Here is a 23,673-nt window from a genome sequence, read left to right as displayed (position 1 = left end):
TCTATTTAGGGCTCCTTTATTTTTCTCAGCTTCTGTCTGAGCAAGTGGTTGTATCAAATACCAGCAAATGGTTCCCCTACTTATATAGTTTTTTGCAAGTGGTCTTTATACATAGACACAGATTCTAAATATTAAGGTATTAATACAGAGAAAGGCAACATCCCTCTGCAGGGTACCTGACCAAAACATGTATTTGCTTTTATTAATTTTTCCTTTATCAGTATAAGGAAATATAACTTTTAAAGATCTCTTGGGTTGTTTGTTTTATACTATGTGCTATGATTAAACTATGGACTGAAATGTATTTCTTCTGATCATTTAGAATTTTGTTAAATCAGTATTTTGCAATTTACTATCAACATGTTAAATTACTTTACATTCTTTTCTAGCTACCCTATTTAAGGTGACATATGCCTATCTCTTAAGGAAACGGTGCTCTCTATAGGTTTACTGCATAAATAACAATACAGAGAATATATTTGTCCAAAAGGCCATGATGTCCATCATACCAGCAAAATTATAAAATAAAAACACAGAAGGATTAAATAACTTATCTATGATCAGAGAATTAAAGGTGGAGTCAGTTTAATACTTGCATTAGCCTAAAGCTAATTTAGGCTTTATATAGTGCTTTTTATAGTGTAGTCCCTAACTTCTAAACAACCCATTCTTATTGGCCTTTACAATCACTGATGTAGCTGACTGCAAGGAACCACCTCTTTTCTCCCAAACCATTCAGAATTACCCTACAACGAAAGTTGCATCAGTGGCACCTTAAGATTCCTAACCCAACTCCTCACACTAAAACACCACGATGCTACTGACAAACTGGAAAGTACAAATTGTGTTTCCTAATTAACAAAATCCTGGGGCTATACCTGGCTTATCCTACACCTGAAGGACACTGTAAAAATAATAGGCCAGAAACAGTGAGAGGAAAGGAAATGTGAGTAAGGGAGAAAGGCGTCTACCTGGAGCTCCCCTCATGAAAATTTTATTTTTTACTTTGCCCAGAAAGTTATTTAAATAAGACATTTAATAGGATAATAGCATTGTTCTTCCTTTGCAGAGTTGTTGCATATACAACAATTATTTTCATGCTAAAACCACACTGCTTGAGAAGTGAATTAAAGAGGGAGCTGCCCAGGTGGGAACTGAAGTTCAGAGGTAAGAGGGTGTCAGAAACAGTAGTCAAAACTTTACCCTGCAGGACTTAACAGCCTGTAAAAGTGTAATTACTGGCCTCTTTCTCTTCTGCTATTAAGACCATGAACCACCACCATCACCAGTACTATGAGCACAACAGATCAGTAATTGATGACTTTCCGCATTTGGCCTCAAAGCCCAGTTTTAGAGTGGCTACCTGAGACTTCATCCCAAGCCTAACCAACTGACTTGGAAATGTACACTGGAAATACAAAGTCCATTTCAAGTGAGGATGGCTATAGGGTAGGGTACACTTACACTCAGGGAAGAATAAATAAGGGACATGGCAATTTCCCAGCTTCTTTCATTTAGGGGGTGGGTGAAGATTATGGATATGACCCTGCCTGAACTTTTAGTAAAACAAATTTACATACTATGCTCCCAAACACTTTGGAAAGGCTCTTCTGATTTATATTAATTACAAAATAAAAAGCTCTCGAGGGTGATATGCTAACTATTTCAACCATCCCCTTACAGTGGCCTAATGTGAAGAGGCATAGATATAAAGATAAAGGTTTTTTAAAATCCGAAACAAATATCAGCGTAGTATAGCAAGGTCCAAAACTGATTACTAGTCAAAAGTAGTATATGTAACTTAAGAAACACAGACTGCCTATGGGTCCCTAATTCATACACAGCAGTATTCCTCTAAAAGTTACATATATTCTTCTCTGTTAACCTATGGAAAGATAGTTCTGCAAATAATCATGTAATAACATGATTGCTTCTGTACATGAATATTTCCATACATATTTATTTCCATATATATGCAACAAGGCAAAACACAAGTACATGTAATATAACTATGATCTTCAATTCCTGTTAGAAATTTGGAATTTTCTACAATCGAGCTACAATATTTACTGACTTTCCTATGGGTTAAGCAAACCTTATATTCTGATTTAAAGAAAAAGACATTTATTTAGAGGCTTAATTGTAGACCTACATTAAATAAATTCCCATATAATTTCTCTCCCATTCTACTTTTCATATTTTTATCTAAGTGCACAATTACTGTAAACCTGAGCTTTATTCTCAACATCTTCTGCTAGTTAAGCTGGGATTTAGATAGGATTAAAGAAGATTAATATAGAGGGCAAAGGGAGGGTAAGTCTTGTGTCTGCCGGTCACTGAACACATACCCTTTGGATGTCTTCAACTTGTCTATGTAGAACCTACTGTAATGAAATCATTCCCAGGCTGGCATTAACGTTTATTTATTTATTTATTTATTTATTTAAAAAGTAATGTCTTAAAAATCATTAAGTTGTTTAACAAGCAAAACAGAAAAATGATTTCAAACGAAGTCATATGTTTACAGAAACTAAAAGGGCGCTTTTACAATGGGAAAACAAAGATTCCGCATTAAAATAGAAAAGCATCAGTGCGTTGTGCTAATATTCACAAATCATTAAAAAAAAAAACAAAAAACACCTCAACGAACAGATGGAACATCCTGGCCCAAGGCCAGCCTCGCAAGGCAGTGACCGGCAGCCTCCGGAGACAGCGCCTCCCTCCGCCTTCAGGCGGCGGGGAAAGGGGGGCGGGGGAGCTCGAGGAAGGCCGCGGGGCGGAAAAGTAACTTTCGTCTCCAGCACTCTTTTGAACTCAGTGGGTCTGTCTGATTAAAATCAGTCTGATAGCTCTGACTCTACGAGAACTCCGTTACCATTACAACAAATGTCTGCTCACTAAAAAAGATGATCTGAACACAGTGACATAAACCTCTTTCCTTTCAGAACTGAGATGACAAACCACTAAAAACCGGTTTCAGGGCTCCCCCGACCTTCCAACCCGCCTTATTCGCAGTCAAGAAACAGTTTTCGTGACACCGAGGTCTGACCCTTTTTGCTGCACACCGGGGCCGTTAAAAGACTTCTCCCTCCCTTTTTGGTTTGTCGTAGTTCTGAACTCGAGTCTCTGCCTTCCCGAGACCGCCGCCGCCCGCCCCTCACTCGGAAAAGTAGTTTCCCCTCAGGCCAAGCAGCGGGGGGCGCGACGAAGACAGGTGGGAAGGTCGGGAAGAGGTTCGGGGGCAGGGGTCCCTCAGATGATGGCCGTCCCGCCGTCACCCGCCCACCCGGGGCCAAACCTCGCCGCCTAGGAGCAGAAAGGGGTCGCGGGAGCCTCGGCGAGCACCGACAGCCCCGGCGCAGGCCCTCCCGCCCGCGCGCCGCGCCCCTCCCGGGGTCTCCTCCCTCCCGTCCTTCCCTCTTCCAGGGTCCGGGGCCCCTTCTCTCCTTGGACGTTGGCCCTGGTAGGACTGGGCGTCGAGAGGACATGCCGGCCGGCCTCGCACCGCAGGCTCGGACTGGGCAGGGCGGACGGCGGCGGCCCGGCAGCCGGCCGGGGGTTCCCATCCCGCGCTCTCCGCTCACCTCCTCCGCTCCGGCGTGTAGCTCCGGCGTCCTGTGTGTTTCATCTCCTAGGAAACGGCGGTGGTGCGCCGGCTCGCGCGCAGCCCGCCGGCCTACGTCCGCCCGCAGAGGGGCGTGGCCGAGCCGGACAAGCCCCGCCCTATCCTGTGTCCCCTGTCTCCCTGAGGGGCGGGGCTTCCCGGGCACACCTGGGCGTCTGTCGCGCCCATTCGGATTTCTGACATTTCGATCGCCCTTTAGATTTGGGGCTTGGGAGAGTCTTGATTACCTTTTCAGTTCTCTATGGAAAGTTGGTTGGTTTGCCCTTTATTTTGGTTGGTTTTGCTCCAATTCATTCTACCAAGTCTTGCTTGATTCACTACATCGGGTTCCCAGACTTGGGAAGGGCCAGAGAAAGGCCTATCTGCCTGGTGCTCGTATTTGTGCATGTACCACACGGAGAAAAACTACTCTTGTATTGCACTTCCTTATATTGGTCGATTCCTCGGGTATGTGTTATCTCTTAGGCCACACTTCTAAGTTAGTTTTCACTTATTCGTTCAAAAAACCTACTCAGTAGCAGTTGCAGTTTTAGATAGTGGTAATTACAAGATAATTGAATGAATGTGGGACTACATGAGTAAATAATAACTAGCCCAGAGTTGCAGGAGGAAGGTACACTTATGTTACTGCTAAAAAAACATTTCAGACTGGCTAGCAAAAAGGGTCTATAAATCAGAAGCACGGTACGTGAGTCAGTGATGTATCTATTTAGTAATTATCTATTAGGTGTCAGGCTCTAGGCTTGGCACTGAGAATAATGCCAAGGTAGCAAGACATGCTCATGCCCCTCTCACAGCTTAAAGTTACATAGGCAGGCAAAATAAAAAGCACAAATTAGGTTATGGTGGTCTAAATATGTACCGTTGTGAAGCCTAAGCCATACCATGCGGCTATAGTGGACCACTGAAAAATTCTCCACAGAGGAGTGGCACGTTCACATTTGCATTTTAGAAAGATCACAAGAGCAGCAGTGGGTAGGTGGGTGTGAACAGTGAATCTGGAGGCAAGGGAAGGAAAAAGAGGCTATTGTAACTTACCAAGAAGAAATGATGAAGATCTTGGGTTATAAGTTTGGTCCTGCCCCTGGTGGGGGCACGTGTGGGGGGCAACCAATCCATGTGTCTCTCACACATTGATCTTTCTCTCTCTTCCCCTACCTCTTCCCTTCCACTCTCTCTGAAAAATCGATAGGGGAAAAATATTCTCACTCCTCTAGTGAGGATTTAAAAAAAAGAATTATAAGGTCTTTGTAGTGTTGAGCGGACCGTTAACAGACACTTCAGCCTTTGCTCACTGCCAGTATATTCTCTTGGCAGTCAAGTGGCCCTGTTAAAACACAAGGCAGATGTTGTCACTTTGTTTAAAATCCTGCCATAGGCTCCCATCTCTCTGCAAGGTCCTTGCCATGACCTGCGAGCCTATGAAGATCATCTAGCCACCTTTTATCTATGTGACCTCATCTCCTGACCATTACTCTGAATTTTACCCTGTATGATCTGCAACGGACCTCCTGTATCTGCTCTTCCAGCATTTACTCCCCCTGTCAGGTATCCCCAGCTCTCCTTTGGGGAGACGCCCATGACCCATTTGCCTTTGTGGTTCAGCTTCAGGGATGTGAGCTACTCTGTGTCTCAGTGGCTGGCTTTCATAGATGGCCACAGGCGTCTGAGATACTGGGAAAAAGGCATTCCCTTTCTGTTGGGGAAACGTAGTAAGATGAGGTCCCAGAGCAGCTGGGTGCCATCTTTGCTGCACATCTTTGCCAAGTATGAACACAGAAGAATGCAGGGCTGAAAGGGAATGAGATCATTTCCTGAGGACGGCGCTTGAGCACCCACCTGCATCAATCATGCCTGAGTCTGTTCTTGGTCTTTTCAACTGCAAGAGCCAGAATGTTCCTCCTGTTGCTCAGTCTTTTGATTTTCCTTTCCACTTCAGCTGAAAGTGTTCTTCACAACACAATACACTGAGGATGTGTTGCAGAACTGTACACCTGAAACCTACATAATCTTATTAGCCAATGTCACCCCAATAAATTCAATAAAAGAAAAAAATTGAAAGTAGTCCTGCTTTATACAGGACCATAAAGAAAACATGTTTACCCCTTCCAGTATTTGAAGATAGCTGTCTTGTCTCTCCATACCTTTCCCTGGCACCCCAGAATTGCAGGGTGCAGGATCATCCAGTCAGCCCAGCTTCCACATTGAATTTTCACCTCAGTCTCAATGCCAAGTGTGGGACCCTGACATTCAGTGAATGACTAAGGGCTCAGAACATCTCGGGTTCAATACTTTCTTTTTACTATGCTGTGCTCTTTTACTTTTTTCTCACTTCTCAACTCTGATGCAGCTAGCCTCAAATGATGTGTCATTCCTCCTCCTTAGGTTTTACATTATTTCCTAAAGAAATGTATCAATTATATAAGATCATGATCAAATTTTAACTCTAACAAGTTTTACAATTTTAAGAATGCTTTAGTTTTCTTTGCAGCATTTATCACCTTTTAATATATTATACAAGTAATTATTCATTTTATTTATTGTTTGTTTTCCCCTCCATCCCCACTATATTATAATCTTCAAAGGGCGGGAATTTCATGTGATTTATTCATTGTTGTCCCTATAACATGCAGAAGCGTGCCTGGCACATAGTAGGTGCTCAACAAACATTTGTTGAACAAATGATACAGATTCTGCCCTCTACCAGTTCATGTTCTAGAACAGGAATTTTCATTTTACAAGTTGGTAGGGGCTATGTCTTTAGGCTTGATTCGCTTTTGTTTTTACAGAGATATTCTTATCAAATTATTGCTTGGATTTGTTTTTCTGAGCCTCTGCTTTGCATTAGAAACATTTAAATTTTTATTTTACACACACAACAATTTATTTTCACTTTTTCAAATATAAATTAATTGGGAAAAAACAGTTTAAAAGAAGAAATTAATATTATCTCCTTCTGTTTACTGTTTAATATTTTGCTGTATTTTCCCCACTTTTTATTATTTATTTATTTATTATTTTTTTATTTATTATTTTTTAATCCTCACCTGAGGATATTTTTTCCATTGCTTTTCAGAGAGTGGGGGGGGGGGGGGGAAGCGCAGAGAGAAGGAGAGAGAAACATCAATGTGAGAGACACATTGATTGGCTGCCTCCCGCACGCGCCCGGACCAGGGTGGGGGATCGAGCCTGCAACTGAGGTGCACGCCCTTGGCTGGAATCAAACCCTGGACCCTTCAGTCTGCAGGCTGATGCTCTAGCCACTGAGCAAAACCAACCAGGGCCCAACTTTATTTTTAAAACAAAAATTTTATTAAACATAAAAGCTGGTATCACTGAAGAAGCCAGTTCCCTAAATAAACAAATAAACAATTTCCACACTAAACAAGGGAAACCACTTATCATTATGTAAATAGATTTTCTGCTAAAGCAAAAATATGTGTGGTTGTGTTGGTTTTTACCATGTGCACAGCTTGTAGCTTTCTTCCAGAGCAGGGATGTGACTGCCATTCACTGATACACAACAGCATCTTGGCTAAGTGCCGCCCCAGTACTGGAACCCTCTGCACCCACCTCAGAGACACCCTACGGGTTGCAGGCAGAAGCTAGGGAGGGGCCCATGTCTAGGAGACCAAAAGACATTGAACCCAAAACACTTGACTGGAACTTTAGGGACAAAACATCCCTGTGGAGGACTGTGACCATCTTGAAGGGGCAGGGTTGAGAGCCTGAAATCTGACTTATCTGTCAAGAAGCAGCTACTTCACTGCCTTATGTTTAAACTTATTCAGTTGACTTCATTCCTGTCACACATAAGTCTAGAGCCTGTCCTGCTCAGGAGGAAGTAATAAATTATATCACCTCAAGTATGTTTGCTTCTGTCAAATGAATTTGTGGAACTGATCTTTATCTACATGTTTCTAAGTCCAACAACTTTGTTTATGTTTTACTCACTGACTTAGAAGATTTTACTGTAATATGATATTTCATCAAGTTCCTGCCCAAAATGAAGCTCAAAAGCTGAAATAAAATTTTAAAAACACTAGAGGAACATCATAAAGACAAATGATTATTGAGATTCCAATGTTCATTCTCAGCTTTTTAAAAATTTCTTAACATGCACACTTCTTGATTGGGATCACAATGGAACATTTGGGGGAGGTTACATTAAAAAATACCCTCAGGAAACAAATGAAGCTTTTTAAGCACAGGAGGTACATGTAAGCTTCTGATTTTTAAAACATCACATAAGTCTTTAGTAAGTGTGGTTTTTTGTTTTTTTAAAAATATATCTTTATTGATTTCAGAGAGAGGAAAGGAGAGGGAGAGAGAGAGAGATAGAAACATCAATGATTTCAAGCCTGGCATAGGTAACAACATTTTCATAACTTTCTCATAATTGGAGCTATTTAAAAATAGAATGAGCCCAGCCGGAGTGGCTCAGGTGGTTGAGCACCCTCCCCTGCACCAAGAGGCCCCCAGGTCAGTTCCAGGTCAGGGCACATGTCTGGGTAGCGATTCCCGGTGTGGGGCGTGCAGGAGGCAGCCCATCAATGACTCTCTCATCATTGATGTTTCTCTCTCTCTCTCTCTCTCTCCCTTCCTCTCTCTGAAATCAATAAAGATGTATTTAAAAAAGTAAAAAATGGAGAATTCATTCCCTTACTCCATTTCTACATTTTAAAATTGGGTTGTTACTTAAGAAATTCCCTCGGAGAGCATTTAGAGAGTAAGAGGTAATTGTGGGATTTCAAATTAGATCTGTCCATTCTTTGCTGGATTATTTAGAGTAGACATATTTATGTTTTTGAGAGCAACTTTTATACTTACAGTCCAGGGAATACTCTAGAAATTCAAGGTGGAATGCATGATGTTACAAGCCAGCAGCCATTTTTGATTTATGATCTATTACAAACACCTGTGAAATCACCTTGAAATTATTTTCCTGGCATTTGCACAACTGATACAGGTCACTGATAACATTTGCTATTCTGTCACCACTTGCTACTCTCTTCAAATTCAGCAAATGCCTGGTATAACATTTCACAGACTCAAGGAGACTTGTCCTCATCAGAGAGCTGAATCTCCAGGGTCTCATGGCCATAGATGACAATCATGGGTATATCTTCAATATTTTCCACCAGCAGTGCAAAGTGTAGAAGAATGTCATTAGCTACCAAATAGTTAGTAGCAGAGCAAGGATTATGGATTACTATGTAAACAAAAAGTCTTACATATATTAACTTGGCATATTACTAGTTCTCTTTTCTTCTCCATACAAAATACATTTTATTTTTTTAATGCATAATCTTATCTAATCTTAAATTGTGCTAATTAAATTCTGTCAAAATAAATTAAGCCTTCCAAATGTCAGTATTCTAAGCTGGTTTTGTTTTTTAAATGTTTTTATTGATTTCAGAGAGAGGAAGGGAGAGGGAGAGAGAGATAGAAACATCAATGATGAGAGTCATTGATGGGCTGCCTCCTGCACACCCCCGACTGGGGATCGAGCCTGCAGCCTGGGCCTGTGCCCTGACCAGGAATTGAACCATGACCTCCTGGTTCATAGGTCGATGCTCAACCACTGAACCACGCTGGCCAGGGGAAGCTGTGTTTTCATGGATACACAGTTTGTAAATCTGACTTTTAACTTTTGTCCTGAACAAATCACGAAAGAATACAGAACAGATGTGTGATGGAAATCGGTATTTGAAGTGTTGGAGTGTGACATTTACCTTCCTGCTGAGGATGTACTGAGTCCTATTTGAGAGGGTTTAGCTTGAACACCCAGGTCCTGGGAAAAGGTTCTATGATAGCAAAATGCTTTTTCTTAACCAGATGCATTCCACCCCCCCCCCCCCCAGTCTTTTCCTTTGTACCTTAAATGGGTTGACTCTAAGGAAACTTCCAGACTGCATCCTGTTTTCTGGCTCACCTTCGCTCTTTTAAGTTTTTCAGATTGTGAAGCACATACTTCCCATGTTCCCATAATAGTCTTCCAAGTAAATTAGAACCTCAGCTCCTGAATAAGAAGGAAAATTTTCAGGTGGTTTGAGGGGGAGGAATACGACTCTTAAACCGCCCCTGAAAGGAACTGCTTCCCTGATCTTTAGAGAGTCCAAATCTCCACTCTCACTAAAAAGCTGTGTGAGCTCTACAAATCCATTCTCATGCTCAGTATTTTCAGTTTTGTCTGAAGACAATGTCCCTAAACTGAAGACCATTTCCCTAGACTCCACACTATACTACTTAATCCCATCTCTGCACAGTTACTGCAAATATTTCTAGACTTTATTATGTCCCATTTGAGTTTTTTCTTCTAGCTAAATATCCCTGATCCCTTTGATCTACCTTTATTCGGTGTAATGGTTAATTTTATGAGGTCACATGGCTAGACTATGGTGCCCGGTTGTTTGGTCAAGCATTATTCTAGATGGCTGTGAAGGTATTTATAGACTGGAATCAACATTTAAATCAGTAGACTCTGAGTAGAGCAGATTACCCTCCACGCCTCCGTTTGTGGATGGGCCTCATTCAATCAGTTGAAGGCTTTAAGAAGAAAGACAGGTTGTCCGAAGAAAAAGCAATTTTACCTCAAGACTATAACACAGAAACCCTGCCTAAGTTGGGTTTGTTTGTTTGTTTAGCACTTTCTTACTTTCCAGTGCTATAAGATGCTCTGGGCTATTCTTGCTCATCTGGAAGTGGAAGAGTGCTGTTTTACTGAAGCTGTGTTAACACACAGGATGTCCCTTCTAACCAAGTCTCACACTGGAGGCTCTTCTCTACTTCCAGACTGAACACTGGACAAGAATGAAATTGAATTATAACATTTTTACCAAGTAGGAGTGCCAGGTAAAATATAGGACATCCAGTTAAATTTGAATTTCAGATAAACAGTGAATAGTTTTTGTATGTCCATGAAATATTTGGGAAATACTCAAAAATTACTTGTTATTTATCTTAATGCTAATTCAACAGGGCATCCTGTATATTTATTTGCTGAATCTGGAAACCCATGACCAAGGGAGATATCACCTCACACCTGTTAGAATGGCTGTTATAAAAAAGGCAATATGCCAAATGTGGGCAAAGATGTGAAGACAAGAGAACACTTGTGCACTGCTGGTGGGAATGAAAATTGGTAAAAACACTATGGAAACAGTATGCAGATTCCTAAAAAAAAAAAGAAAATGGAACTGCCATATGATACAGCAATCCTACTTATGGGTATTTATCTAAAGAAAATGAAAACACTAATTTGAAAAGATATGTGCACCCCATATTCATTGCAGCATTATTTACAATAGTCAAGATATGGAAACCACCTAAGCATTCACCAACAGATGACTGAATAAAGGAAATGTGGTATACATATATATATATATCTATAGATATATATATGTAAACACACACACATACATATATATACACATATATAAAGTATATATATAATGGAATGTTATATAAAATAATGAAATTTTGCTATATGTGATAACATGGATGGACCTTAGGGGCATTATGCTAAGTGAAATAAGTCAAATAGAGAAAGGAAAATACCATATGATCTCACCTATCTGTGCAATCTAAAAAACAAAACAAACCAACAAACAAAAGAATTGAGTTCATATATACAGAGTAGATTGGTAGTTTCCAGAGGTAGGGGGTGGGTGGTGGGTAAAATGGGTGAAGGGCGTGTAAACGAAAATTAAATTTAGATTGCAACAAAGAAAAAGCATTTATTTGAGCAAAAGGAGCTGCAGCTTGGGAGACAGATTCAGGTATCAACCTATATTGTGCTCCAGAGAGAACAAAGGCAGGGTTTATAAAACCAAAAGCTAGAAAGTGTAATTCTTTCCTGCAGATAAAGGGCTAGGTTAACAGGGATTGGTTCGTTCCAATATGCAATTGAGGGAGGTGAAAATTACAGGGAGGAGGTAAAGTCCCTGTGTGTCTAGCAGTTGTTGCTCCAGGATCTTTATGGCTCCAGGATGTCATCGTTCATCCTGGAGCTCAGTTGAACAGGTTAGCAACTTGATAGCAGCTCTGAGCCTGAGCCACAGGATGTGCGTAAGGCTCAGTTCCCTAAAAGCCTCCTCACTCTGGTTGAAGTGACTCTTAGCAACGCTTATTCCACTCTAATATTTCTCTTAACAGGGGTCAAAAGGTACAAATAAATAACAAAACTGTTGAAGGAGCTAATATGTTTTAATCTATTATAACAATTGCTGCTCAGGTCATAACATGAACAATAATTTTTTCTTGTTTTGAAATGACTTAAGCATCAGCTACATTACTCTAAACTGTCGTTATTACATTTAATTGAACAGTATAAATTACATTTATGAGAAGTAACAAAGGAACGATAAAGCTATATTTGAATAAAACACCTCAGTTCTAATTTTGAAACCTAATCAGAAAGACTATATTTTAGTAAATAATAACCCATTAAATACACATCATCGTTAGGCTGTCTGTTATAAAAACATTTGTCAGTGCTAATCAAAGCTAATCAGCTGACAATGGAAAATAAAATTCTCTTAAAAACAACTGCATTTTACCATTGCAATATTGTAGATTTTTTAAAAAGCTGAAGATACAGAATTTGGAGATAAAATGATCAAAATTAATTCCCGAAATTATTTTCCCGGGTTTTAAATGCTATATAAAAATCTTAAGAAATGACTCTTATCAGGATATAAGATTGTAAAAATTTCTTCCTGAAGCTGTTGACAACGTCAAAGTGCCAAATAAAGATTTGTGAAATTCTCTAATACGGTCTAGCAGGAAAAAGCTTAGAGTGAGAACCAGGTTTCTTAACTTCTACTCAAGCTAATAAGCTAGTTTATTAATCTTTGTGGTTTCCAGTTTGCTCATTTGTTTATTTAGGAAAGTCACAATCCAGACCTCATTCTGTGTAGTGTAGTGTGGGTTTAGAAATGTTGTACAACAGAAATCTCCTAACTCAACATGAGACAGCTGCCATTTCCCGTTCCATTGCCAGCATGGACACCAATATTATGCTGTGCCCAGGTTTGCCGTTTAAAAGTCCTCCTGGTCATAGCTAAAGAATGGACTAACTCTGCCTGAATAACTGATTGTAGACCCCAGTCCAGTTGCACACACATCCCAGGTCTCCGCTCTGTCTGCCCTGGAGGGAGCTGACTCTTGAGGAAAAGCCACAGCAGGCCTGATAGCTCTGCAATCTCCTGAAATTTTCAGTGGAAGTGACGCCGATGGAGAAGCTGCCCTGGTGACTGTATCTGGGAAGTCCAAGGCTTCTGGATAGATGGGCATCGGGGTGTTTTCAGAAGCATAGTTACAGCCCGAAAGGCTCTTGGCTTCCCGCAAGTTGTCACAGTATTTCCGAGCTGGGGGCTGGTAGGCCTGGTAGGACACTTTGGTGGTGGTGGTGATCACTGTCTGCAGGGCTGGAGCACCTGGCGGGGGAGTGGGGAGGTACCTGCAGGGAAGCTCTGGGTTATAATAAGGGCAAGTGGCCATGGCCTGGAACTGTCCAGGGTCAGTCCTCTCCCCAAGGCCAGGTTTTCCAAGAGCTGGTTTCCAGCCCTGTTGTTTACTGGTGAAATCACAGCTCCTCTGGAAGCTGCTGTATGACTTGAAGTTATATTGTAGTGCATCCAGGTGAACCCAGTCTGTGTCATCAGCATTACTGCTGGAATCTTTGTACAGGGTGGCATTTGGATAAGCAGGACCTGCCAAGTCATAGCTGCAAGGTGGCCTCGGCAAATAGATTCTTGGGTTTGGATATTTCTGAAAGGGTGGCATTATGTCTCCGTGAAAGGTGGCTAGGTCACAAGAAGCCTTGTAAGCATCAGAGGCTGGGAAGGAAAAGCAAGACTGCCCTAGAGTAGGGAGGTCAGTGCCAGTAATTATATCAAATTCTTCTGGATTTTCCAGGGGAGGTATGTTGTTGAAATGTCCACTGTTGTCTTGATCTTCTCCTGCCTAAAAAGGTACAAATTTTTATTTGTAAATAAAATGCAAACTGCATGGACACTCTTACCTGTAACAGTAGCCAACCAGTCAAATAAAAATAAACTTCCAATTGGCGGGTTCTGTGTTGTGAGCACTGCACAGCTTAGGTACATGAATTGGGCACATGGTCCAGGGGTTGCCCAGCTGGAGCTTGCTCAGGCGTGAGTACCTCACTGCTGCATGGGGGTCCACAGTAGCCAGGAAGGGTGGGTCTGTGTGGCAGATGGTCCTGTTCTTCCCTATACTATGTTCATAAAAGTGGAGACTCCGGAGCCTGGCACAGATCAGGGTTCAAATTCTAACCTGTTCCTCATAATTGAACAAATTACTTAACCTCTGTGAGTCTCAGATTTCTAATTTTAAAAATGGGCTCAATAACAGTAACCTCTCTTAAGGCTTTTGGGGATGTTTCATGTGTGAAACTTAAGACCTCATGTACCTAGCACACAGAAAATGCTCAAACAATGTCAGTTTCTCTTATCCTCAGACTAACACTGCCTGCTTGGCATGCTTTGGTTGAAAAGCCAAACCAGATCTAGCTGCCCAAGCAAATTTTATCTGTTCCATGTAAATAATGTAAAGGGCTCTCTCCAGGATGCATGTTAACTCATTACCTGTATGCACACATTTCTTTCTGTAGTACCATTGGCTAACTGCCCTTGTCTCAGGATGTCTGCACACATGCTCACTACATTACTGACTGTGTAGATGGTAGGCTTTTTTTTTTTATAAGAGAAGATGAAATTAGAAACATTATCCAAAATATTGATTCAAGGACAGTTTGTTGTAGAGACATAATTTTCACAGATAATCAAACCTTTCTAATTAATGTATGACCTTAATATTTTACATAATTACCAGTGTACATTGTGATGAAAATAAACACAGACCGCAGTGGAATGTCAGCTCCCCATTACCTTCAGTTCTCGAATTCTCTTTTTCTGGGGTTGGTAAAAACAGGCCATTTGTCTCTTGATGGCACTTCTTCTAGCTTCCGTCTCCGATTTACTCTCTGGTCTTGGGTGATCATGAACTCCCTTGGCCTACAGTAATAAGGAAGGAAGCTGCCACTGCTGGTCAAAAATTACATCTTTCCCAAGATCCCACATTGTTATTTGTTTTTTCAAACTAACTGGAAAAAAATTCTTGAACCAATAAAACAGCATCAATAATAGACATCTTAAAAGATTACCTAACAGTCCTTTCCCCATATTAAATCAGCTATCACTACAACCTGGTTCACTGTCTCTGGTGGTTCCAGAGCACACAGCAGGAAGGGGCAGGGTAATTATCCTAGGAGCTTGGGAAGGCCCTGGGAGGCCCAGCACCTGCTCCTGGCCACAGGAGCTGCCTGGTTTGGTCCAGAGCTCCTAAGGCACATGGCAGGTGGTTTGGCCCCTGTGGAAATAATACATCACAAACGGTGCTGTCCCCCAAACCACCTGAAAAAATATGGCGTTGCCATCAAGCCTCCAGAAGTTGGTGACAGGGTATCCGCTGTGCCCTCGACAGGGAACCAATTCCAAAGCAGAATGACAGTTGGGGCATGCTTTCTCTGCAAAGCCAGAGGGGAGACTATTAATAAGAGCCCCGCCCCCAGACCCTTTTGAAGGGAGGAAAAGGAAGGTAGTTGGATGGAGGGAACCCCCGCCTGCAAGGCCGCCCCCCAGGCCCCCCTCACTCTGCTGCTTCAGCCGCGCCTTGTCGCAGATGGCCGGCCGCAGGCGCAGGCGGGAGCCGTCGGGCAGGGCGCAGGCCCTGGCGCACAGCACCACGCCCAGGCACGACTTCTTGAGGATGTGGCCGTTGTGGTTGTTGGTGTTGCGCATGGCCCAGCCGCTCAGGTGGCGCTGCGCCTTCTTCTCGTCGCTGCGATAGATGAAGCGCACGTAGCCGTCGGGCCACTCGCAGAAGTGGTCGAAGTGGGCCGGCTCCTGGACAGGCACCCAAAGGAAGGGCGGTCAGGTTGACCAAGGCCAAACCCAACGCACTGCGCTTTTCATTTTGTCCAAGCATAGTAGGATAAAAATTGGTTCTTTTTAGATCTGGATATGTTGTAAAACTCAGAAACTGTGCCATCACAAAATACTACTCATCCTGTCTGTGAGGGCTTTCTGACAATTGGCTAATTGATGTTAGTGTAGCGCTTATCTTCTAAGTGTTGTACATGGATCAATTCACCTACACCTCATAACACTCAGGCAATAATGTATCAATTCACCTACAGTTCATAACACACAGACAATAGGTAATATTATTCTCCCCATTTTACCTAATAAGAAATGGGGGTCAGAGAGGTTAACTGACTCACCCAAAGTCACACAGCTAGTAAGACCAGGCGGTAGGATTTGAGCCCTTGCAGTTTGACTCCAGAGCCTGTTCTCTTTATCACCATGTTATACCACTTCTTGTGTGTTTAACTGTTGAAAACATCTTTAGATTAAGTATCAAAGAGCCAGGGCAAAAAGTGATTGGGATGCTATCTGACTGACATGCAAGTGAGCCTGCAAATAGCTTTACTTCCATCCAGCACTTTTCCTTCAAAAGCTCTTGGCCCTATCACAGACCTGTCAGTCACATCAGCAGTGATACCCTGAGCAACATCAGAGAGGCAAGAACAGCTCCTGATGTTCCTCCCAACAGCTGAGCTCTCCAAGTTTACAAGGACATTGTGGTGAAGGGCCTCCCCATCAAGGTAAACCCCGGCACTAGGAGAAGCCTGCTAAGGACTGGACCTCTCCCCAGGGCAACCAGGATTATCATTCTCAACAAAGAGCCACATGGCTGGGCTGCAATAATAAGTTAGATCTAAAATACTGAGCCCTGCTTTAATATTCACTTTTGATTGTCTCTGTCCATATTATGCATTATTTATACTGCAGTGTCTTTCTTATATATAAGTTTAATATAAAGTTACCCTTTAATTACCACTTGCTGACCCCTGCCCTAAAGGTACCTGGTACAGACAGGGGTCAGTAAACAATGGACTGTGGGCCAAGTCCAGCCTGCCACAGGTTTTAGTACAGCCTACAAGCAAAGAATGGTTTATATATTTTTTAATGGTTGGGGAATATTTTTTAAAATATATTTTTTGACACATGAAAATTATATGAAAATCAAATTTCAGTATCCATAAGTAAAGCTGTATTGGATATGGCCATGTCCATTCACCTATGTATTGTCTATGGCTGTTTTCACACTACAATGCAGAGTTGCGTATTTGGGACAGAGACAGTGTGGCCCACAAAGCCACCTTATGCAGTATCCATAGTCCTCACAGCAAATGTCGCATGACGGGAGTCATTACTCTTATTTGATAAAGATAAGGACATGGAAGTAAAAGAGAGAGAACCCTCTACCGTGGCATAGCTGGGATTTAAACAGAAGGCTGTGCAGCCAGGCCACACTGGCTTTACTGATATGACAGAGGCTCAGAAGAGTATTATCACAGGAACAAGACATTTTCTCCCTCCTACCACCCCAGGAAAATTAGATCCAGCATTTGCAAAGCAAAAGTATTCTCAGATGGACAATTCAGACTTGCGTACATCCTTAGTATTGTACATTCTAACAGTAATAGGTAAACGGGTAATTTTGTTTCCAAAACCACAGAGATATTGTTGAAATCATTATTATTACTAATAGGCATTGTTCTCTTTTCTAGAAATATTATGATTGACATAAAATTAATAGATTGACTTCAGTCAGTGACAAATGAAATATATACTGATGTGCTATCAACTCTAAGTTCATACTAAATGCTAACATCTTTGCTGTTAAAGTGAACGTTTCATTTTAAGGACCTTAGTGATAAATTGACAATTTTCCAGAGCAGAGTATTTTTTCAGTGCTGCCCTGTGGAGTACAGACTAAGCCCCCATGTCTCACACCAGCTACTAAAGCTGTGAAATGGAAAATGAAGCCACAGAGACGGTATTTTTTAGTCAAAACAAGAATGGAGGACCCCGGGATTGGGTTTCATTTGTGCTAATGTGTTGGCACGTGCGAGCCTATGAACTCACACACAGACAAGCATGCACACACTGAACACGACCGCCCACCTGGCTGAGAGCTTAAGATTGTTATCTAGTTTTGCCCCTTGATGACAGGTGAGTAGCCAGAGACTAAGGAAGATTCAGTAACAATCTCAAGGTCATACAGCCAGTTTAGTTTTTTCCTTCAATTAGCCAAAACAGGGCTAGAAATCTGAATTTCTCCAGTTATCTTTATATAGCCCAGCGAACCAGCCCCTTTTGAGATGTCACACACACTTCCTGCTTAAGAACCAGTCTCCAAAAGGAGAAATTATTCACATTTATGGAAGTCTAGAAAATGCTTGGGAGAGGAGCCATCTTTTCATTATTTGGATGTGGCTCTAAAATGCAAGATTAGCTTTTTACCTACGAAAATTTATGTGGACTGAAGCCAGTGAGAATGAAGATGCCCTTGCTGTCCTGTGGTCCACTTTCACAAAAATGGTACCATGTGATCGTAAAGCAGGCCAACTTTAAAACAAACAAAAAGAACAAACTTTCTACAAAAACAGCATCCCCAAAAGCACCGATCTCTTTGAGAGGCTGCACAGCTTTGCTAATGAATTGCTGTCCATCTGAACACCCACACGGTACATAGTCGATGCTGAATAAATGACGGGTCTCTCATTCCGGCGCCATAACCCTGTGGCAAGTACACTTTTGAAAATGCTTGGGAGGCCACTCCCACTCTCCCTCCACCTGTACCCAGGACTTTAAAGTCGCTCCTCAGTTTTTGCCCCAAACCAGTATGACAAAGCATGAATTTCCTGGACTTGGCTCCAAATCACTTTGTCCCATTAAAACAAAACAAAGCAAATCCACCCTAAAAGGACAGAAAGTTTCTTGTCATTAGAGTAAACACTATGTCATTAAAGTAAAAGTTATGTCCAAAATCCAGATTCCTGAGGCCGTCTGGGCACCCATGGCCTGGTTAGCATGGTCGGAGTTTCCCAGGCACCCTGCTTCATCCAGGCAGCCCCCTGGGCTCCGGAATAAGTTGTCTAAGTCGTGCTATTTGTTCAAGATTCTCAGGACCCCGGGTTCCAGTCTGACCTCACAGTGTCCCCGCATGAGGCAGTGGTACCCACCTCTGCTGAGATTCTCTCCTACCTTTCTCATGGATTTCCAAGAATGGATAAAGAGAGAATCACTGGATTTCTACCTTGGTGAAAGGAAAGTGAGGGTCAGGCATGTGTCCCCCCTTCACCCACCCCACCCAGACTGGAAACGTGGAGCCTGGTTGACAGTTTCTGCTCCTCTCAGTGTTTTCCAAAGAGGGCGAAGAAAGCTGGGGGGAGATACACCTTTAAACCCAACTGTGCCCTTTGTGAGTTCAGAGAACCGCCCATGTAGAGTCCTTCTGCCTGAGGACTCTCCTGTGTTTGCCCCGCTGAGTGCGCTCTGTCCACAGCCCCCTGGAGGCCTTGAATGCCACCCCCTTCTTTGGATGCACCGCACCGCGGGAGCTCACGCCGAGTGTCCGGTACCTGAGGCATCTGCGGGTCGTTGATGTCCCAGCTGAGCTTCATGCCGTAGGACCGCACGCAGCCCGCCCTCTGCCCGGCTGCGGCCCGCAGCTGCCACCTTGCCAGGGGTCTCCGGCCAGGACCCTGAAACACAGGGGAGGAAAGCAAGCCTAGAGGGGCGCCAGGTGATTTTTTTCCTTCTTAAAAAAATAAAGTAGGGAGAGAGCGGGAAGGAGGGAGGGAGGGAGAGAGGGGGCGGGGCTGGATCCACGGGGGTTCAGGGCCCCGGGGGAGTGCGGTTCTGGGCCGGGTGCTGAAGGCGCCAGGCCACCGCCCGCGCGCTTATAAAGGTTCACCTCCCACCGCTCCGCCTTTCCTCGCTCCCTCTCCAGCTCCCGGGCTCCCCGCACCAGCAAGGCGGGTCGCCCCCTCCCCGACAGAGCTGGGAAAGCGGGGGAAGGTTGACCTGAGCCCTTGAGGTGACAGGAAACTGAGGCAAGAGGTTAAGGGGCGAGGGAGCGGTGTGGAGTTTGGAATGCCTCATTTAAATTGAAATTCTTTTTTTTTTTTTTCCCTAACCCCGCTGGCCTCTGAGTTTTCGGATTGGGCTTTGGAGACGCTTTTGCGATAGTGGCTTTGGAGTCATCCCCTGAGAGCCAACACTCAATTCTCAGGCCCCTGGGGAACCGCGGTCGCCGCGCCCGCAGTCTGAGTAACTGTGCCCAGGCCGCCGGATTGGGGTCGGCCCACTTTGGGCTCTACTCCGGGCTTTTGCTGTAGCTGTTGTACGTGTCCTGCAGTCTGTGCCCCTTATTTTTTTTGGGGGGGGCGAGGCTGACGTCCAAGGGAGTACCCAAGGTCCCAGTATGCTCGCAGGCCTGGGCGCACCCATGCGCGCGGGGGCTGCGGAGGGACCGGGCCCTGTGGGGAGAGAGTCCTGGAAAGTGAGTTGGGGAAGGTGAGGGAAGATTGAGTGCGGTAGGTGGAGAGGAGGAAGGGGGCGAGCTCGCCCCCCCCCCACCTCCTCCCTCCGGGGGCGCAGGAGCTCCCGCAGAACCGTAGCTTTCTCTGTGGCCTTGGCTCCCTCCCTCTGAGCGAGTTTCCAAGGGATTGGGGCTCGGGGAGTTCTCAGTCGCCACGCACCCGACATAGCCCTCTATAAAAAAGTCATCTTTATTGGTATTGCCCTGGAAATACGACGAAACCGTGTTCACCCCCATTCCATCTGGGGAGGCTTTTCTGGAGCCCGCAGCAGCTAGGTGCGGGGCCCTAGGACGCGGTGGGCTCCCCCGGGTTGAGACCCAGCCTGCTCCATCAGTGTATCCCCCTCATTAAAGGGATTCCAGTACCTGGAGGCGGCCAAGAAAAGACAACCGTTTGAAGTGACTTAAGTCTCTCGTTACCCACGCTGGGCCGAGAGAGAAGACGGGTTTCCGGAATTTATTTTGTTTTGCGGGAGGCGAGCTTCGGTTCCCAGCCTTAGCCACGGGAGAGCCGGCCCCTGAGCAGGACGCCCCGAACCTACATCCCTCCAGCCCCCGAGGCTGGCGCGCTCCCGACCTTGGCGCCTCCGAGCGCGCACGCGGCGCGCGGACTGATGCCGCGCGGGACCCGGCTGCGAGCGCGCCCAGGCCCGCACCCCTTGCCGGATTAGTCCTTTCCTTCGGCGAAAAGCGGGAGAAAGCAGATGAAACTGAAACCCACCCACGCTCGCGATCCTCTTACCTCCCCCGGTCAAGGGCACAGGCAGGTTTGTGAGAAAAGTCAATCCAATTGGCCGGTGATCAGCCGAGAACTCCCGTGCCGGGAAATCCCACCTTTGGGCAGCTCTGCGACTTGTCTTGTTTCTCTAGATTCAGGCTCGGATACCCCCCCAGTCAGAGGCGAAGCTGGGCCACGCAGGAGAAAGGGGCTTGTTCGTCCCCTAGTCTGCCCTGCCCCAAAGTTCTTGCCTTCTGAAAGGTCACGTCGGTCTGAGTTGGCGATTAAATCACCCTCACATAGCCAGGAAGGTCTGGGAGGAAATGAAGAGCGTGTCCACTCCTTGCCCACTGGCTTTATCTTTAGACTTTCAACGTATGAACTGACTGCGGGAGGTCATTGCAACTCCTGCCATTCAGTTGCTTTTTATGGTGTTTCGTCTTTCAGAGGTGAAAAGAATTGACTTTTTTTTTTTTTTTACAAATCGATATTTCGTTAATTCAGTAGTTTAACATAATGTATATTTAAAAATTTTTTAATGTAACTTCAAAAATAATTTAAAATCACCTCTGAGAATGTATAGAAATTCATTTCTGGTCTTTTGTAAACATTGTTAGATTTCTTGTCTCTATAATTTTGGAAGGTTGCTAGAGAGTCCAGATCTTTCAAAAACATAAATAAATAAATTTTTAATGTTAAAGCCAATTCAATTAATCATATACTTTTCCCCTAAATGAATTCTGGTGTGAAAAGAAACGTCAGAGTCTCCGTATTTAGTTTGAGAAGAATTAAAATATACATATTCCAAATCGCCCAAAAATGTGTCTGGGGTAAAACATGTTAGTAAAACCAATCAAAGTGAAAATATAACAAAATAAAAATAAACAAATCGAGGTGTTCTCTATTACATTATCTTTAATTTCTATGAAAATTTGAATGCATTAACAACCATATCGTTTGGAAGGATATATTTTTTCCTGAAAAGTCTGAAAATAATGGACTATAAAACTTTAACATCTAATATGAATAATTTCATTATATTATTGTATTAATTGTTGTTATATTATTATAGTTTTATTTCCCAAAGTAAAATATATTCACACTGTATTTAGATTATTGCTTACTATCCTTCAGTTCTTTCCTGCAGTTAATATTTGCACTGATTCAGAACACTTTATATTCAGAGCTGGCTCTTCCTTAATTACTATTTTGATATTGTATAAGCCCATTAATTCAAAAGCAAGGAAGAAGGCTTTGAATTTTCTAGGTTGAGATGAAAATAGGTAAATTAACATAAGTATATGTACATCATATTTGCCAGGAAACAGAGATGATGAACTTTGAAATAAGTATCATTTCAAATGATCCTGGGCTGACAAGCTGAGATTCTGGTTATATTATGTTTTGCTTGTATGTAAACAAGTATTTTCTGTAAATGTCATGAAATGAAATACCTTTAGCATCTAGTTACAATTCAAGTTGATTTATACACAAGGAATATTTGGATTTAAATTTAAGGGGTCTTTTTTTTTTTTCTTTTCTTTCTTTTTTTTAAAGAAAACATCAGTCCAATTTATTTTTGCCACCGTGTTCACATAACAGGCCACTTACTGGCCTAAACCTGGCCATTAGTGCATATCTTGTCCAGCTAAGGGAAGTGGGCAGAAAACAAACTGGACGAAAATATTTGTTTGCTTTTTTGGTTTCGTTTTATTTTGACTGAGTACACCAAGGGTTTTATTTTATTTTATTATTTTATTTTACTTAAAAACCATCTTCTTTTGTGATATCAGGAATATACCCAGATTTCAGGTACAATCTGGTTCCCATGGGGAAGGTTCAGCTTTAGTCTAGATCAATATTAACGGACCAAAACCAGTTCAATAGCTGTTAAAGATGGAGAGAAGGGGGCCCCTATCAGCGCAGAATTTTGCACACGTAGAACGTTTAAATAATGTTCACCCCCTCTGCGTAATCCCAGTGCGCGCGCGCCCAGGCGGCCCGACCAGGACTGCGAGTCGCTTGCGAGTGCAGCCGGCGTCTGGGATCCTGGATCCGGGGGGGCTTCAGGGGCGGGCTCAGCAGTTCGGCTTCCTGGCAAAGGCTGGAATCCAGGGCCCGGTCGGTCCGGGGCTCTCCGGGCCGCGCCTCCCAGCCCGCGCGGGTGTCCGGGGCGGAATCTCGGGAACGCGAGCGTCGGCATGCAGGCGGTGAGTGGCTCTACGAGGACCCCGCGCTTTCTAGCCCCGGCCGCCTCTCCGCGGTTCCGGGCCGTGCTTGGGCGCGCGGTCCATCGGGCTCTGGGCGCAGAGCCCCGGGTGCGCACCCGCAGACTGGGCGCGGGCTGCCGTCCCGCCGGCTTCGCGGGAAGGAGCCCTTCGGGGACCCTCCGAGCGCTTCCACCTCTTTAGATTTGCTTGGAGTTTATTGGCAGCGCTCAGTGAGACGAGGCAGGATAGATAGAAACCTCTGGGCCTTGCTAATAGAGCGCTGGGGGTGGGGTGAGATGGTGCCGAACCCGAAGAATTAATGCTTGTAAGGCAATAAGATGTTTCTTTACAAGTTGCTTTGGATGTTTGCCCAGACCTACGCCCTTTGATGCGTGCAGAGCGGGGCCCCAGGTGCATGGTTCCAAGTGCTGGGACTTCAGATGGTGCCTGGGAAATGGCATTCCTTAAATCGCGACCCCGGGTGGCTGGCGCGTGGGTTGGCACTGTCAGCGCTCCTACTTTGCAGCATTTATTTAACTGAGTGTACGGCTGGTGGGAAAAAAAAAGTCTGGGTTTGGGTTTTTGAATTCATTCTTACTTTTTATATTTATAAATAATGACGATAAAACTGTAAAATA

At 43.8% G+C, this 23,673-nt stretch overlaps 3 protein-coding genes across 3 annotated transcripts in view; 1 reads left to right on the top strand and 2 right to left on the bottom strand.

Annotated features, from left to right (window-relative positions):
• MAK (male germ cell associated kinase) overlaps positions 1-3,643 on the bottom strand; it is a 51,156-nt gene extending 47,513 nt beyond the window's left edge. Inside the window, exon 1 of the mRNA XM_081144375.1 lies at positions 3,585-3,643. The gene's annotated coding sequence lies outside the window, so the exon portion shown is untranslated. The remainder of the gene's footprint in view (positions 1-3,584) is intronic.
• A 9,024-nt stretch (positions 3,644-12,667) lies between these two features.
• On the bottom strand, positions 12,668-23,028 carry GCM2 (glial cells missing transcription factor 2; the record flags this gene model as incomplete). The annotated part of the gene is made up of 7 exons (XM_081145376.1): positions 12,668-13,594; positions 14,542-14,667; positions 15,067-15,179; positions 15,306-15,558; positions 19,146-19,268; positions 20,650-20,785; positions 22,832-23,028. The coding sequence occupies 7 exons, from the start codon at positions 23,026-23,028 to the stop codon at positions 12,668-12,670; spliced, it is 1,875 nt and encodes a 624-aa protein (XP_081001502.1).
• The window catches only part of SYCP2L (synaptonemal complex protein 2 like), a gene marked incomplete at its 5' end in the record, with an annotated part of 61,558 nt that continues 60,911 nt past the window's right edge, over positions 23,027-23,673 (top strand). Inside the window, one exon of the mRNA XM_081145375.1 lies at positions 23,027-23,143. Within this exon, the coding sequence (XP_081001501.1) occupies positions 23,027-23,143 (117 nt within the window). The remainder of the gene's footprint in view (positions 23,144-23,673) is intronic.

Source organism: Miniopterus schreibersii (genome assembly GCF_964146895.1).
Source record: "Miniopterus schreibersii genome assembly, chromosome: 8".
NCBI lineage: Eukaryota > Metazoa > Chordata > Mammalia > Chiroptera > Miniopteridae > Miniopterus > Miniopterus schreibersii.
The sequence above is the reverse complement of the archived record's forward strand: the minus strand, read 5'-3'. Positions and strand labels throughout refer to the sequence as shown.